A 15313-nucleotide genomic window follows, 5' to 3' on the forward strand; every position below is an offset into this window, starting at 1 on the left:
TGCTGTCTCTCTCTCTTCCTTGTCTCGTTAGTTTGCACTAGCTGTTCTTGTTCTACATACCATGTACCAACTTGCCCAACAGCGAACTCGCTTGAACCGCATCTACAAACTTGAAATTTTACGGCTCCTCGAAGGACTCAGGACGATGATAAGCAAGGAAAAACAAAAACACGCATACGTCATGCTTCGGGGTATGCATAATTGCTTTGCGTAATGCATCAGTCGAGATATATTACGAACACCTCTTTGCATGTTGAGTAATCAATAAGTGACGAGAATGCCAGTCGTCATGTGAGCCTTCTTTCTTGCCAGTTTAAAGTTTTGATGCTAGTATTCGATATAAGAAAGGTATAAGCAAAATTGCACCATATAGACTGTTTCGTATTTCGCTCCTAAGTTCATGTCATACACGTGACGCTTGCGATTGAAGGAATGTTCCTGATTCACCGCCATGGTCGCGAGGGGCGCTGGCTAACACTCCCTAAGCTATAGAGCTAATACGCATACAGCAATACCCAAGAAAATGAATGGGAGGATGACCATTGGCGGACGATGTGGGTTTGACTGTACCACCCACAGCGTTGTCTTTTCGTCCATTCTCATTTCATTTTTTTGCTTATTAGTTCTACATTAGAAATTGAAAGGTTAGCTTCCCCTATGATTTACTTGGCTTCATTATTTGTTGACTTCATGTGGTTGTAACAACAATAGGCTCTGACCGAACCACGACCGCACAACAAATTATCGCTCTACAAACACTGTTGTTGACTGTAGCGAACGTGCAGTCAACCAGGAAACATTACGCACCATGAAATCCGAGAAAAAAAGCTGAACATCACCGCACCCTCACAAGGCAGGCTGGTATTTGTATTTCGGGCCTCGACTAGAACATGCTAACAACATTGTCGTATACAGTTTTACTGGCTACTGCTACAGGCTGCTCGGGAATTGAACGTTTTCCGAGATCACGTGGTCCGTAAACTTTTGTGGTTGACTGTACAAAGGGACCCACTCGTTGGGCTAAATATTTTTTTTTCTTTTTCTGATGAATTATAAGAGGCGAACAAGTTTACCAGCTTAAGGTCGTGCCTCACATACGACCTATAGTGTCTCTGCATTTCCATGTATACATTGTATACCTTGCGATGTTTACGGCAACCTTCGGTCGACAACTCGAGACGCTCGATCCACTGCGTATATATATCGCAGGCTCTCTCTTTCAACGGGCGCCGCTGGCTGAGACGTGTTTCGGATGCAAAGCGCGCGCTCGGAGGTTGCCTGAATGGAGGCTCGCCGTTCTTTCGCGCTATAGGCCGGAAGTCGGAGGCTCTTATCTAACGCTTTGCTGGGGGGCCCGCCGTGCGGACCCCAGGGGTCGGAAGTGGGAAGTAGACCTTGGGGTGGAACAGACGGCGGGGTGTCTTTTGTTGCTGGATTCGGCCGTCTAGCTGCTTCCCCCAAGGAGGTTGCAGTATAACAGCTGTTGCGTGCTTACGCAGTCACACTGCCTTATTCAGAGGCGGTGTTACTGAGTTGGTAGGCGAAGGAAGTGCGCGAAGGTTCGAGAAGTATGGAGGTATGAATTAGGGGAATGTCTTGATGTCGATGCGACGAATCAGCATCATTGTCATCTAGACATCATCTGTCATCATTGTACTATAGTGTAATTCTGGGTACTTTACAGAATGTGATAATTATGTGCTGTATGTCTGTTTCGTAATGTTTTTACAATATGACTTTTGCTCCCTCAACCCCAAATAATATTGTATAAAATCTGTAACTGTGTATTAACATTTTCTTTGTTTGTAATTGTTTTTCTTTCTCGTTTTATTTTGCCCTCCTGCAATAGTCATTGGGTCTATTGTAGGAGTATGTAATAATTAAGTAAAATAAATAACCATAATAATCATTACTCTAGTCGGCGCTGTAACCATCATCATCATCATCGTATTTTATGTTCAGAGCAGAGCGATTTACTTATTATTACTATGTCGCCGACTTCGATACAACATTTATGATCATGTCCAGGGCTAGTTCGCCCCGATTATCTAACATTATCTAACATGAAATGTTAGATAATCGAACGGTTATTGTAGGTGTGAAGTGAATCCTTACAGCTGTTTAACAGTTCGTTACGAAGCGCAGGACACTTTTTGCAAGTAAATAAAAAACAAACAAAAACATGGCACAGTCTTCTAGCGTTCGCACACACTTTCACAGACATTTTACGAACAGTCACTTTCAACAAGAAAGGGAAGAGAAAGAAACAGGCATCACGCACTTTTGCGATTCTACGCGAGAAAAAAAAATGGGTCACCATTAAAGCCAAATCAATTGATAAGCAAATAAGAACTAGAATATGAGGGACATCTTAAGAAGATCTATAAATAAATTTTAGAAAGCTGTAGAGTTCCCTGTACATAACTAATTCGACACTGCGTCATTATCTCTTAGCAATACTACAAAAGGCCTTCAGAGCAGTTCGTAAAAGACTTTAGAACCAATAAACACGATTGTAAGCCTCGAAATTTTTTGTATAGGATTTAACTAATCGCGCTTCACTAAATGCTTCGCTTGACGTTCATTCTAACATGTGCGTTGGTTCTGCACAATTTTTTTTTCCAGTTTACGATGGAGGATTTTAACAATTTAGAGACAGCAGTTTGTTTCCATAAAGTCAACCTAACAATGTTCCAGCCGATCGCTGCGGACCGAACATGCATTCATACGTGACTCAGCACGTCAACTTTGCTGGCTTTTGAGAATAAAAAAAAAAAAAGGAAAAATCTAGTTCAAACGATTACTCAGACATGAGAACCACCTTGAAATAGCGCGCAACGGGACGGCACAACATTAAGGAAGACGAACACATGCGCTAACTAACAACTGATTTTATTGAAGTCAGACCCACTGGTATATATATCCACAATCTTGCTCAGGCGCACCGTTACAAGGAAAATGGAAATTGTTTAACACGAAGTGATCAAACCAGGCGCGAAAGGAATTTCATTTCTACATTCTACAGTGCAATCGATGTTTTGCTGACACGCTCCTGACCTGCTTTCCTGATTTAAAAAAAAAAAAAAAAAAAGAAATCCTCTAACGTTTCACGAGCGGTTTCCTTCCAGCTTGCTCTTGCCTATTTCAAGATGGTTCTCATGTCAAAGTACCAACTAGCCCAACGTTAAACTCTTTTAAAGATTGCTCAGAGCGTGTCGGGCGGCAACCGGCAACAGAATCAACGAGAACAGCCCGGCGGGTGTCACGAAACGGCCTGGCCCCAGCAGCCCCAAGAGCGGCTCCGCCATAATCAGCGAGTGGCGCGCGGCTCATAACCATTATGAAAACAGCCGGGAGGGAAGGGCGCAGTCGTGCGAAAAGGGTTTGATGCAGGCCATATACTAGCCGCTGTAGCGATACTGAGATGCGGGGTGTGCCGATGGTTGGGGCAAAAAAGAAACTACAGAAATTGGGGAGGGGGCGAGCGTCGCACGCGACGACTGCGGGCCACATTCGGCCAGAGGCGGCGGCGGCGGCAGGCTTGCAGAACTTGTTTGGCCCGGTAGAGAAGAACAACGGACGTTGGCCCCGCACCCAGAAGGGGGAATACACACGCTCAGACACGCGCGCCGGCGCGCAGTTGTTGACCGAGAGGGTTTTGCCGGCGAACCCGGTCGCCGAGGCGGCCATAGGCAGTCAAGTGGCACGCAGGGCTGTGAAGTGCGTGCATTTCGCGGCGGTTTGAAACGCGGACTCGTTGACAAGGGGGTGGCTTTCGCCTTGACCCGGTGGCGCGCGCAATCTCGGCAAGGGCTTTTGAGATGGCACTATATCTTCGTTGCCGTGCCGAGTCACTTGCGTGTATAGGGGGTCCGCGCAGTCTTCTCGTTCCAACGCAGGCCAGCTCAGCAGCGCTGTTGTCGCCCGATGTCGACGCCTTCTGTGGTTCGGTTCGGTGGGGCAGGGCTTCCGACGATGAGTGTGTCGGTGTTTACGTCAGCGTCGGCGCCTGGCGATGGCGATTCGCCCGAAAGAAGAGAAACGTTTTGTCACGCGCGTTCTTGCGAAGACGCGGTTTGGGCGTGTATGAAAGTCATTCCTGTCGGGTCGTTCAACGCAGGGACGCTATTTGCCGAAAACTGCTCGGCGGGGCTTCCTAGAGCCGTGAAGTGCGAGGTCGCTGGCCGTCAGTTTGCGGCGGGTGATCTCGTTTTGGCTTGGAACAACGTACCTGTTATCGTTGGCGGTGCAGTGTAATCTCTTGAAATGCCTGGAGACTCTGGAATCGAATAGGTCACGAGTTCATGCTTCATCGGGCTTGCCGCCGTCGTTATAGGGTACATTGTTGTTTCAGTTGAACTCAAAATACACCGTTCGTTACACCAAAACGAGCGCTGGAGCAGAGAAGGCGCGGATGAATGTGTTTTAGCAACTGCAAGTGAACGATCTCGTGTCTTGTTCCAGGCATCTTTAACGTTCGCGCACAATTCAATACCTCTGCGTTGTCAATGAGACAATTAAGAGCAGCTACACGTTGAAAAAAAAAAAAAAAATCCCCACATCCCAGTGACTCTTTCGCTCCCTTAATGGAACACCAAAAGAGAATCACTTAATCAGTTTAGGCTTGGTAAAGTATTCTTCGAATATTTGTACCCCCCCCCCCCCCCCCCCCTGCCCGTTCGTTCTACTCCTTATCGAGTCTCATCTAACGAGAAATGCGCCCTTCTTGATATCACAAAAATGTCACTTACAAATACAGTTCAAGTTATTAAAGACAATGTCTTTCGTGGCCTGTTATACCCCCACTTTTCCGTATCGGTCTTGTGTGTTTCTAGCCTGTTTGTGGGCCGATCCCGGAGACAGTGCTGTCCAAAAATGTGGGCCGATATCGGTGGTACCACCGTGCGGTACCGGTGGTACCGGTGTAAGGAGTATACGTTCTCGCCTTCTTTTCTCGTGATAGCTATAGCGTTTCGAGAAGGTGTCGTTGATACGCTGCGTCTGCCCTGGTCGAAGGCAGACGCGGTCGTTTGAGACTCTGCGGGCCTCTCAGCACGGATTATATGGTTCACTCACCGTATTCTCACTTCCAACTCACTCAGAAAGACATTGTCTTTCATCCGCGTCAACTACAGGTTGAATCGCCTTCCAGTTTCTTAAATTTTTTATCTCTTTAGTATCCCTCGTGCGGATACACGGCGACACCCGCACATATGCTCTGGGAGCGTAGAAACGCTAATCCCGACTCTACCTCGGACAAGTGGGAGAAGTCCCTCAGGAGCTCGCTTCTCGCCGACCAGCAATGGGCCGTCCAGCAGGCCCACGAAGCGGCCGCCAGGTATTCCCTGTCGGTCTCTACGTGGGAGACGCCCGCTACGGTCTAAGCTCGTCCTGCAGGACCCAAATAAAGTTTGTCCAGTCCAGTTTAGTATCCTTTTAACTTAGTGATCGTAGGGAGAGGCCTTCGTCCTGCAGTGGACATAAATATAGGTTGTTGATGATGATGATGAACTTAGTGACTGCGAAGAGGAGATACGAACCTCCGCGCTCCTCTATGTGTAGAGATAATCATCATCATCATCATCAGCCTATATTTATGTCCACTGTAGGACGGAGGTCTCTCCTCCCTGCGATCTCCTGTCTTGCGCTAGCTGATTCCAACTTGCGCCTGAAAATTTCCTAATTTCATCACACCACCTAGTTTACTGCCGTCCGTGACTGCGCTTCCCTTCTCTTGGTATCCATTCTGTAATCCTAATGGTCCACCGGTTATCCATCCTACGCATTACATGGCCTGCCCAGCTGCATTTTTTTTCACTTAATGTCCATTAGAATATCGGCTATCCCAGTTTGCTCTCTTATCCGCACCGCTCTATTCCTGTCTCTTAATTTTAGGCCTAACATTTTTCGTTCCGTCGCTTGTCGTGTTGTTGTGTGGTCCTTGTTCTCGAGCTTCTTTGTTTACCTCGAAGCTTCTGCCTCCTAGTTAGCACCGGTAGAATGTAATGGTTGTACACTTTTCCTTTCAACGACAGTGGTGAGCTCCCATTCAAAATTTGGCAATGCCTGCCGTATGCACGCCAACCCAATTTTATTCTTCTGCAAATTTCCTTCTCATGATCAGGGTCCCCTGTGAGTAATTGATCTAGATAAACATACTCCTTTCCAGACTCTAGAGGCTGACTGGCGATCCTGAATTCTTGTTCCCTTGCCAGGCTATTTAACATTATAATATATATATCTTTGTCTTCTGCATATTAATCTTCAACCCCACTCTTACTTTCTCGGTCAAGATCCTCAATCATTTGTAATTCGTCCCATTGTTGCTGAATAGGACAATGTCATCTACAAACCGAAGGTTGCTGAGATATTCGCCGTTGATCCTCACTGCTAAGCTTTCGCAGTCTAAGCGTTTGAATACTTCTATGCATGCAGTGAATAGCATTGGAGAGATTGTGTCTCCTTGCCTGGACCCCTTTCTTGATAGGTAACTTTCTACTTTTCTTGCGGAAAACCAAGGTAATTGTGGAATAGTTGTAAATATTTGCTAAGATTTTCATGTATATATGCCTCTCGCATATATGCATATATATATATGCCTCTCGGTTATACAATGCCTCTATGACTGCTGATATCTTTACTGAATCAAATGCATTTTCATAATCTATGGAAGCCATATACAGAGGTTGACTGTACTCCGCAGAATTCTCGATTACCTCATTGATTACTAGAGATACCCACGTGATATTGGATCTATACACTTACCCTGGATTTGCACAGTAATCCTGGATCTGTACAGTTCCTCACCCTCGATCTGTACGTTAATTGATCGCTGCATCCGAAGATTTATTCTTGGCAGCTTCAATGCAAACCTATTACGGCAATCTTTCGACTATTGCAGTGCCTTGTCTGCACTGGAGATCCCGACTGAGCTTACACTGCGAACGCACAGCTGATTACAGGGAAACAATAAAGACAGGTGATGGTCAGTTAGACTAGTTATTATACGTTAATAATAATAATAATAATAATAATAATAATAATAATAATAATAATAATAATAATAATAATAACACGCATACTTTATTGTCGCCAGTGTAGGAAGCAGTGAAACGTCATCTGATAGAAGTGGAACGCGATAGCATTCAAAGCTCCCTGGCTGCTTCTCACGGTTCCCTGCAGCTGCAGCTTATGCAACCGTAATGTTTACCTGCAAACGCTGGTGGCGAGCGCTATGCACGAAGGCGAACTTTCTAGTTCTTTTTTTTTTCTTTTCGCCGCACGGCCGGCACTGCCGCTGTCGCGGATGCGCGGAGGCAAGCGCCATCTGGATAGTGCTGGAAGGAACCGAGCGGGGTGCGCCGCTCCCACTAAGAAAGACCTCAAACGGCAGCTGGAAAAGGGGTTTGTCTTCGAGTTTCCGCGTACCAGAATTATGTTTTCTCGTATATTCAAATTACAATTCGACGCCGTCATGTCTGTAGGTTGTGTGTAAGTCTTACTTTACGAATTTTCTGACGCATATTACTTTGAGAAATTCAATTAGTTAAATAACGCAAACTGCCCGTCCGGCCACCGTCTCGTTCAACTCTCGTTACACAGGCAAGCATCTTTTTTATAACGACGCCAACGAGGGAAAATAACGCGGCTGTTACCGGCGCCGAAAGCGGTCGTATTATATACAGCGGGAGGCCAGCCGCGCGTTCCCGGGTCACGGGCGGAGTCTCGAGTTACGGCACGAATTTTATAAAACAGCGCGGGGAAAGAAAGACAGGGCCGTCGCGAAGGCCACGACTCCTAACGCGCGCGCGGTTTCCATGTGTGGTCAGTGCTGTGTGACCGGGCCGCCGCCACGCATGCTCGACCCCGTTACATTGAGCGGCAGAAGCGGCGTCCATGGCCGAATCGCGCGCCGCGAGCGAGCATGACACCGGAGGAAGAAGGTTCGCACGCCAGCGCAGATAAATGGAAAGATTAAAGACCAAACAAACAGAAACAAAGAAAAACACAAAACGATAAGACAGAGAGAGTAGGTGACCGAACCTCGATGTGTGCGCAAGAGAGAGAGAAAGAGAACCCCAACTCTCCAATATATGGACGAAGCGAACCAGGAGGCGGCGGGTCTTCCTTGCTTGACGAAGCGTCTCATCGCGCACGAGTTGGTTTCGCCGGCGACATTTGCGAGGTCAAATTATGTGCGCCGCGGCCCCCGCGACATGGCCCCCACCGTGCTTCTTCGGAATGGGAAACACGCTTGGCCGCGCTGACTGCCGCCTGCTCCGTTCATTTTTCTTTTTTTTTTTTTTTTCTTTCCCTCCCCAATATCACTAATTGCTGTTCCCTGCTGCCCCACCGTTGCCGGGGTCAGCTCTTGCTCGTTCGCAGGTAAAGGGAGAAAGAGGGAGGGACAAAGGAGGGGGGACTGGGGGAGGCGAGGCAGCGCGGGTTTGAACCCCGCCTTGACGGTTCTGACCTTGGTGTGGTACTTTTTTTTTTTTCCCGAGAAGGGCTGGGCTGTTCCTGTAGCTATTCACGGAGACGCGAGCGTGACTGGGCGACCCCCCCGCGCCACTGGCAGCGTACACTGTCAAGCGCGCGAGCCGTTTCCAGCGAGACGAAGTGTTCTGCGCGCGAAAGGGACTTTGTGTGTGTCGTAGTAACAGCCGCACCACTGAAGCGGTGAAACTAGAAACCTTCTAGCCTCCATAGTAAAACGGCCTGCTATCGCAAGGTCGGTCGTCGAATGGAAAAAAAAAAATAATAATAAAAGAGAGAGAGAGAGAAAGTGAAACGGAACGGAACGAAACGGACCGAAACCGAAAGCCCCGCAGTGGTGTTTCCCGCAGTTTACTCTCCGAGAAACTTCTATTATGCACAGGTATTACTGCTGCGTTTAATCGCCAAGGTTTCGCTATACACGAAGGCTGCACGTCCAGTTTCGACGTAAAACGCGCCGAGGCAAACAAGAAGACGGAAAGAGCGCGCTGAGCAGTTTCGAGCGAATCTGTTTACTAGCGAGGAACTCGTATGTAGCAGAGAGAAATGACTTTTTTTATGCGCCGCTGCATCAGAACACGCGCGTAAGCGTTCAGGTTACCGAGATAGGTGAAGCTAGCAGAATGTGTGTACTGGCGGGATTAAAAGGAGACATACATGTCTGCTATGTAATCATTTCACGCTAGGTTTCGCAAACACGGGCGTGGTCGGTATAGGTGCTTCAAATATACGTGATGTGGTATTGTTTCTGCAAGAATACATCATCGCTGTCGTAATACCTTATTTTGCCCGATGCAGGCTCTTATGATGGCGTCACATAACTTTTGCAAACTTTATCGAAAGGTTAGTAATATACGCGGACAGTATACGTATAACTACTCCTCAAGCAGGCGTGCCATTTGCGAAACCCCCCGTAGGAACAGTGCTTCAAGATTCCGTGGACACACACACAGTGACTGGCGCACAATGTGTGGGGTTCTGCTAACTCTCGTGACACCCATGGACAATAAGGCAAACTATACGCGGACAGTATACGTATAACTACTCCTCAAGCACGCGTGCCATTTACGAAACCCCCCGTAGGAACAGTGCTTCAAGACTCCGTGGACACAGTGACTGGCGCACAATGTGTGGGGTTCTGCTAACTCTCGTGACACCCATGGACAATAAGGCAAACTATAAAATGCACAGAAAAAAAAGCACAGAAAAAAGCACAGAAGGAAAGACCAAAAAACACAAGATTTAAGCACGCACTGTCAGCAACGCCAAAATCCACTACTTTCAATCAATCAGCATCTTTTCTTGCAGGCATATTAGCATTTCAAGCTCTTTTTAGCAGGCGATCCGTGACGGCGAGTTTCAACTTGTTGTCCACTGGTGATGCGTTATCGGTTAGCGCCCAAGAGAAAGGCGCCGGAACGCGCCCAGAGTTTGAAGCGGAGTTTCGGAACTCGTGTGATTGAAGAACTATGTACTACGTATATAACATATTGAAAGCAGCGCAAAAGACACGGATGAGTTTGAACACGAGACAAGTGCTTGTGTCGTCTTGCCATTCGTCCTTTGCGCTCGTTTCAGCATGAAAACTAACCAACTAGCTCAAACCAACACTCTAGTTGGTGCGTAATTGTGATGAGCATCTTTTTTTTATTTTTTATTTATTAATTTTTTTAGTCCTGTTTACTGCAGAATAGACGCGAAAGGGCACTCATAAAGAATAAACGATGACACTGCCATGGCAGTGGTGAACTCGGGAACAAGCACTGTCGTGTTTGTGCTGTGGTGTTTTGAGTTGTCAATTGATCTTTATGAGCAGCACTGATATGCTTACAGCTGTCCCCGTAGAGTACGCTTAACTAATTTAGTAGTGTGGTCGGGAAAGAAAAGAAAAAATGGTATTGGTTTCTCGGCAGGAAAACAGGGCGTTCATGTCTATCATTTTCACAATGATCTTGAGCTTTTACTCTGTCCTTGTGTAGGTAGAGGAAAATCATTTCTCAAGAATAGAAATAAATAAATAACTTACAAATTATTTCATAGCTTCATTCTTCCATTCCTCTATTTCTTGTTTCTCCTCCTATCAGCATGCTTTCTTTGCCAATTGAATGGTGCAACATTACCATTTCCTGCCTTCGTCCTTTCTCTCTCTCTCTCCTACCCTTCTTTCCAGATGCATCCGTAACTCCCGCTCTCTCTGCACTTCTATATCTGTGCCCTCATGACAAGCCAACTTCACCCACTAACCACTCATCTTATACACGGAAAAATATAAAGTGCCATGGCAGCAACTAACCTGACGACTGACCCACCAACGGTTCCGCCAGAGCGGACGGAAGCCAACGCGGCGACCCTGCCGAGCTCAGCGACGTCTGCCACCCTCGCCAACAGCACAAACTACAACGCGTCGGCGACAGCCACCGAAGGGACGCCGAGTCCCGACGAAGGCGGTAATGAAGGCGGCTTCCTGGGCGACGCCGGTCCGGGGATGGCCATCTTTGTCGGAGCTCTCGCCGTCATCTCCGTAGGGGTCATCATCGTCCTCTGCGTGTCAGTCTGCATAACGGCCTCCAAGCGGGCCAAGCGCCGTGCCCACTTCCAGAACAAGATCCGGAGCCAGCAGTGCCCGCCCTGTCCCCAGTGCAACGAGCCGTGTAAGCAGGACCCGGGCGCCTACCACGTCCACATGTGCGACTATCACGGCCCCGTGCCACCTTCGGAACAACCACCACCTCCTCCGGGACAACCTCCTCCTCCTCCTCCAATCCAGGCGCCTCCAATGCCCAGCGTGCGAGAGGAAGACGAGGAGGAAGACGTGGGCAACCCGTTCTTCGTGCGCAGTAGGGACCGACCGGAGAGATCGGCTGGAGCTGACAGTGGCGTCTCGTCGCGGATCACCAAGACGCCGGACCCGTTCTCGGTGCACGACGTGAACCACGACGACCGAGACGGCGTGCTCGTGTCGAGGCCGAAGCTGCTGCAGATGCCGGTGGGACTCTTCAAGGAGCACGCGTCCCGAGTGGACACGAGACCGCTCTGGCGGGGTGACAGTGTGGACGACGGTGTCGTGCTTCCCGGTGCGGGTGACCTCACGGCGGAGGACGATAGCGTCGACGCCGGCATTGTGGCGGACACGTCGGTTCAGACTACGGCTAGGGGACGTGTGAACAGTGCCTTCCTGAAGGACATGCCATAAGTGCGGGACACGCACGTGTCTATAGACTAAATATGGTAACGGATTCCCCGCATTTTTCAGTCCCGTGTTCCACAGCGGAGGATAACGCATGACCGCAAAAGCAGGAACATCTTGCGTTCCTTTGAGTTCACGTCTGCTTGCTGAGGAGTCCTGTTGGTTTGAGTTTATTTTTCGCACGTCTAGCTTGTTGCTTCTGTTTTCCTTCCTTCTTCTCTTCCTGGTTTTCTGTTGCACTCTCCACACGAATGTTTAACGTGCAGCCAAATACACTGCGCGTTTCGAAAATCGCTTAATCAATCGTTCCGCACGCTTCTAGTTACAGTTCGCACTGTAGGCCTGCCTCACCGAAGCTAAATCAAGATTGCACTGCACATAACTGCGCAGCACAGCAGTTCGTGCGTGCAAAAGCTTTTCGCTCCGATTTTCTTAACCTCCTTTGAACAATGTTGTGAACAGTCTTATGACACCGTGTTTTCTGCGTGTCTTTGCAGGCACAAGTTTGCCAGTTGCCGACCACCAAGTCCCTCGCAGAGTGAGACACCCCCCCAGCCACCGCCATGATCTTCGGCATCATCTTGGGCATCGTGCTGTTCGTCATCATCAGCATCTCGCTAATCGGCCTGTACGTGGCATTCAAGCGCTTCTGCTCGGACACAAAGGACTATGGCATGATCAACGCCAATTCAACCATCAAGCACGGTCGTCTGTACCCGGTGCTCAACTACAAGGACTGCGACGACGACGGGCCCGGGGGTTCGGGCTCGACCACGCAGTGCCTGGACAACCACGACCTGGACGTGCCTGACATCAAGGTGCCCGGAAGTCCCGGGGCCGACCACCACGAAGACCTGAGCTGCATGCCGCTGACGGGGGAGAAAGAGCCGGACTACGCGACGCCCGTAAGCCTCACGAAACCGTACGGTGCACCTCCGTCGCCGTCGCAGAACCACCACTCCACCGAGGCCTCCGCCGCTGCTGCCACGTCTTCGACCTGGAAGCCGCCTGAGGAACACAGCACCGTAAGCCACGTCAACGAGGGCTTTCACGGAGGTCCATCCGAGCCTTCCAGTGGTGGCGGCGCTGTGTTCGGAGGAGCCCGTGCTGCCGTTCACAATTCTGACGAAGACGGGGAGGAGTGAATCAAAGTTTCTTACAAAACTTACTGGAAGGAACTCTGGCGATCCGTTCGTCTAGGGGGGCCATTCTGTAAGTGTCCACTTAATGGATATGTCCATTTCGTCTGCTGCTAGAGTGCTGATTGGCAGGGGCGCCTGCCTCCTTCTGACACGTACCCCAGCAACCAATCAGAACTTCAGCAGCAGACGAAATGTCTACTAAGTGGACACTTACAGAATACTGCGCCCCCCCCCCCCCCCTACCCGGGCCGATGCTACGGGAATAACGGTTAGTACTTGGATTTGTCTAATATTCGTCCGTGTGGCTTCAAATCAAATCAAATGAAATCAAATTTTATTTCGTTCCTTTAACGTCATCTTTATTGCGCTTTACCTTTCTAAGTTTCTAAAGCACTCATCGTTTTCTAAACACACCAAGGCGATTCGCCACTGCGCCCTTGCGTAATCATTGCGAATTGTTGCATTTGTAACGCACTATGTTGTTGAAACTGGTCAATTTGCGAAGTCACAAAGCCGTTTGAAGCCACAAGGACGAAGCTTAGGCAAATCCGTCTACTGCCCATCATTCCCGTGCTGGTCGAGCCGCCATGTTTGCAGCTCCCGTCGACACCAGCGCCTGAGTTTACTCTAGTTATTTTTGTGGGAAACTCTGTATGGAGTGAATAGTTCATAAACTCTCGGGAGAGTGCGGGGTTGCGAAGTACTGGGCGTCGTTCAATTCCGCCAGATTGTCGAATTCGCCATCTTGCTAGTTCTGATTGTCTCGCAGGGCTGCTACAGCCTCTCTGATTGGCTCAGAACGCCGCCAATACAGAATTTGACAGTGCTCAGAATGAAACCGCGCGGGGGCAGCCACGTGACGTTCCACGGATAACGTAGTTGTCACGTGAAGTTTCATTGGCCGCAGGGTTGTTTCTTTGGTTCTATAATACCCACAACTGAAAAAAAAAAGTTTAGGCAATGGCGTAGTTTGTAACGATTATTTTCCTTTGATGCTAATTCTCTTCATATCATCCACTGTGACGTCAGTGCGGCGGCTTGCGAGCCAATGCCGGAGAGAGAAGCGCGCGGAAAAAGGAAATAAATCGCTACAAAAACACGGCACCGCCGCAAAGTAGTGATTTTTCGACACACACACACACACACATACAGGGTGTTTCAGCGAACACTTTCAAAATTTAATTAAGGTTGCCTGTGGCAGATAGCCCAATTCTAGTTAATGAGCTGGTCTACTCGAAGAGGCGGACATTACTTGCACAAAAATTGAAATGCATAATCGACTAATTAACAAACATTACTCATTAAGTTTTTAACTAATTACCTGATGGCCCATATTGCAATTTACAAATTGTAGCAGTGGAGCTCGCAAGACGGATCCACTTAGAATTAATTCTCAGGATGACACCAGTTTCGAGATATTAACTCCCGAACTTTGCGGAGAAATGCATTGGCGTTCCAGTTAATTTTGTGCTTCAGTGCAAAAAGCGACGTTTTGTTAAGAACCTAACTGGAACGCCAATGCATTTCTCCGCAATATTCGGGAATTAATATCTCGAAACAGGTGTGATCCCGAGAATTCGTTCCAAGTGGATCCGCCTTGCGAACTCCACGGCAACAATTGTAAATTGCAATATGTGCCATCAGGTAATTAGTTAAAAACTTAATTAGTAAATTTCTGTTAATATTCGATTATGCATTTCAATTTCTTGTGCAAGTAATGTCCGCCTCTTCGAGTAGACCAGCTCATGAACTAGAATTGGGCTATCTGCCACAGGCAACCTTTTAGAATTTTTGAAAGTGTTCGCCTGAAACACCCTGTGTATATATATATATATATATATATATATATATATATATATATATATATATATGCTTTGCCGCAACGATATGTGTTTAAGTGACTAAAGCTGGTGTCCTGTTTGATGCACGGCCATTCAGTTGATGACAGACCTTCACTTGTCTTCTTGCGACATCTGTTGCCTGCATATGAGTATTCCGTGGAGAAAGAATTTGTAGGTCGGTCACGCGTTACAGGGTCCAACTTCCCTCTCTCGGCCGCATTGAAACATTGTGGCCTGGTTGCAAAATTTACTGCGGTCGTTTGAGCCTCTTTGCAGCGCACAGTCTATAGCCAAGTAAATTCAATTGGAGAGCAGTCGTGGACGGTGTATCAAGACTTCGTCACGACATTCAAACTCCTGCACGTGATATTCATGAGAGGCACACAGACATGATGTTTTTTTTTTTTTTTTTTTTTTGCGCTGAACATCTGGAGTTGCAATCGCGTGCTCATAATAATCGTTGAAAGGTGTCACATGGCAACATGCCTCGCGCGCGTGTATTTTTAATTCACAATTTACTATACTGCAACACATAACCTATCACCATTTTCATTCGCGAGCATGTAAAGAAACTCGCGATAAATTCATCTGCTTGAATGCCAAACTACTGCCACTAGTGTCGATGTATTTACACTATACAATACTTG

At 48.0% G+C, this 15313-nt stretch overlaps 1 protein-coding gene across 4 annotated transcripts in view; it reads left to right on the plus strand.

Moving 5' to 3' along the window:
* LOC119461228 (uncharacterized) overlaps positions 1 to 14425 on the plus strand; it is a 31583-nt gene extending 17158 nt beyond the window's left edge. For 2 of the 4 annotated variants that reach the window (XM_049672286.1, XM_049672287.1), the window contains exon 2: positions 12181 to 14425. In XM_049672286.1, the coding sequence (XP_049528243.1) occupies positions 12247 to 12828 (582 nt within the window). In that variant the 5' untranslated portion in view covers positions 12181 to 12246 and the 3' untranslated portion in view covers positions 12829 to 14425. Of the gene's footprint in view, positions 1 to 10711; positions 11725 to 12180 lie in introns of those variants that run through there. The other 2 variants (XM_037722458.2, XM_049672288.1) reach the window with 2 other exon arrangements.
* Positions 14426 to 15313: the final 888 nt, after the last annotated feature.

The sequence above is a fragment of the Dermacentor silvarum genome, chromosome 8 (genome assembly GCF_013339745.2).
Source record: "Dermacentor silvarum isolate Dsil-2018 chromosome 8, BIME_Dsil_1.4, whole genome shotgun sequence".
Classification (NCBI taxonomy): Eukaryota; Metazoa; Arthropoda; class Arachnida; order Ixodida; family Ixodidae; genus Dermacentor; species Dermacentor silvarum.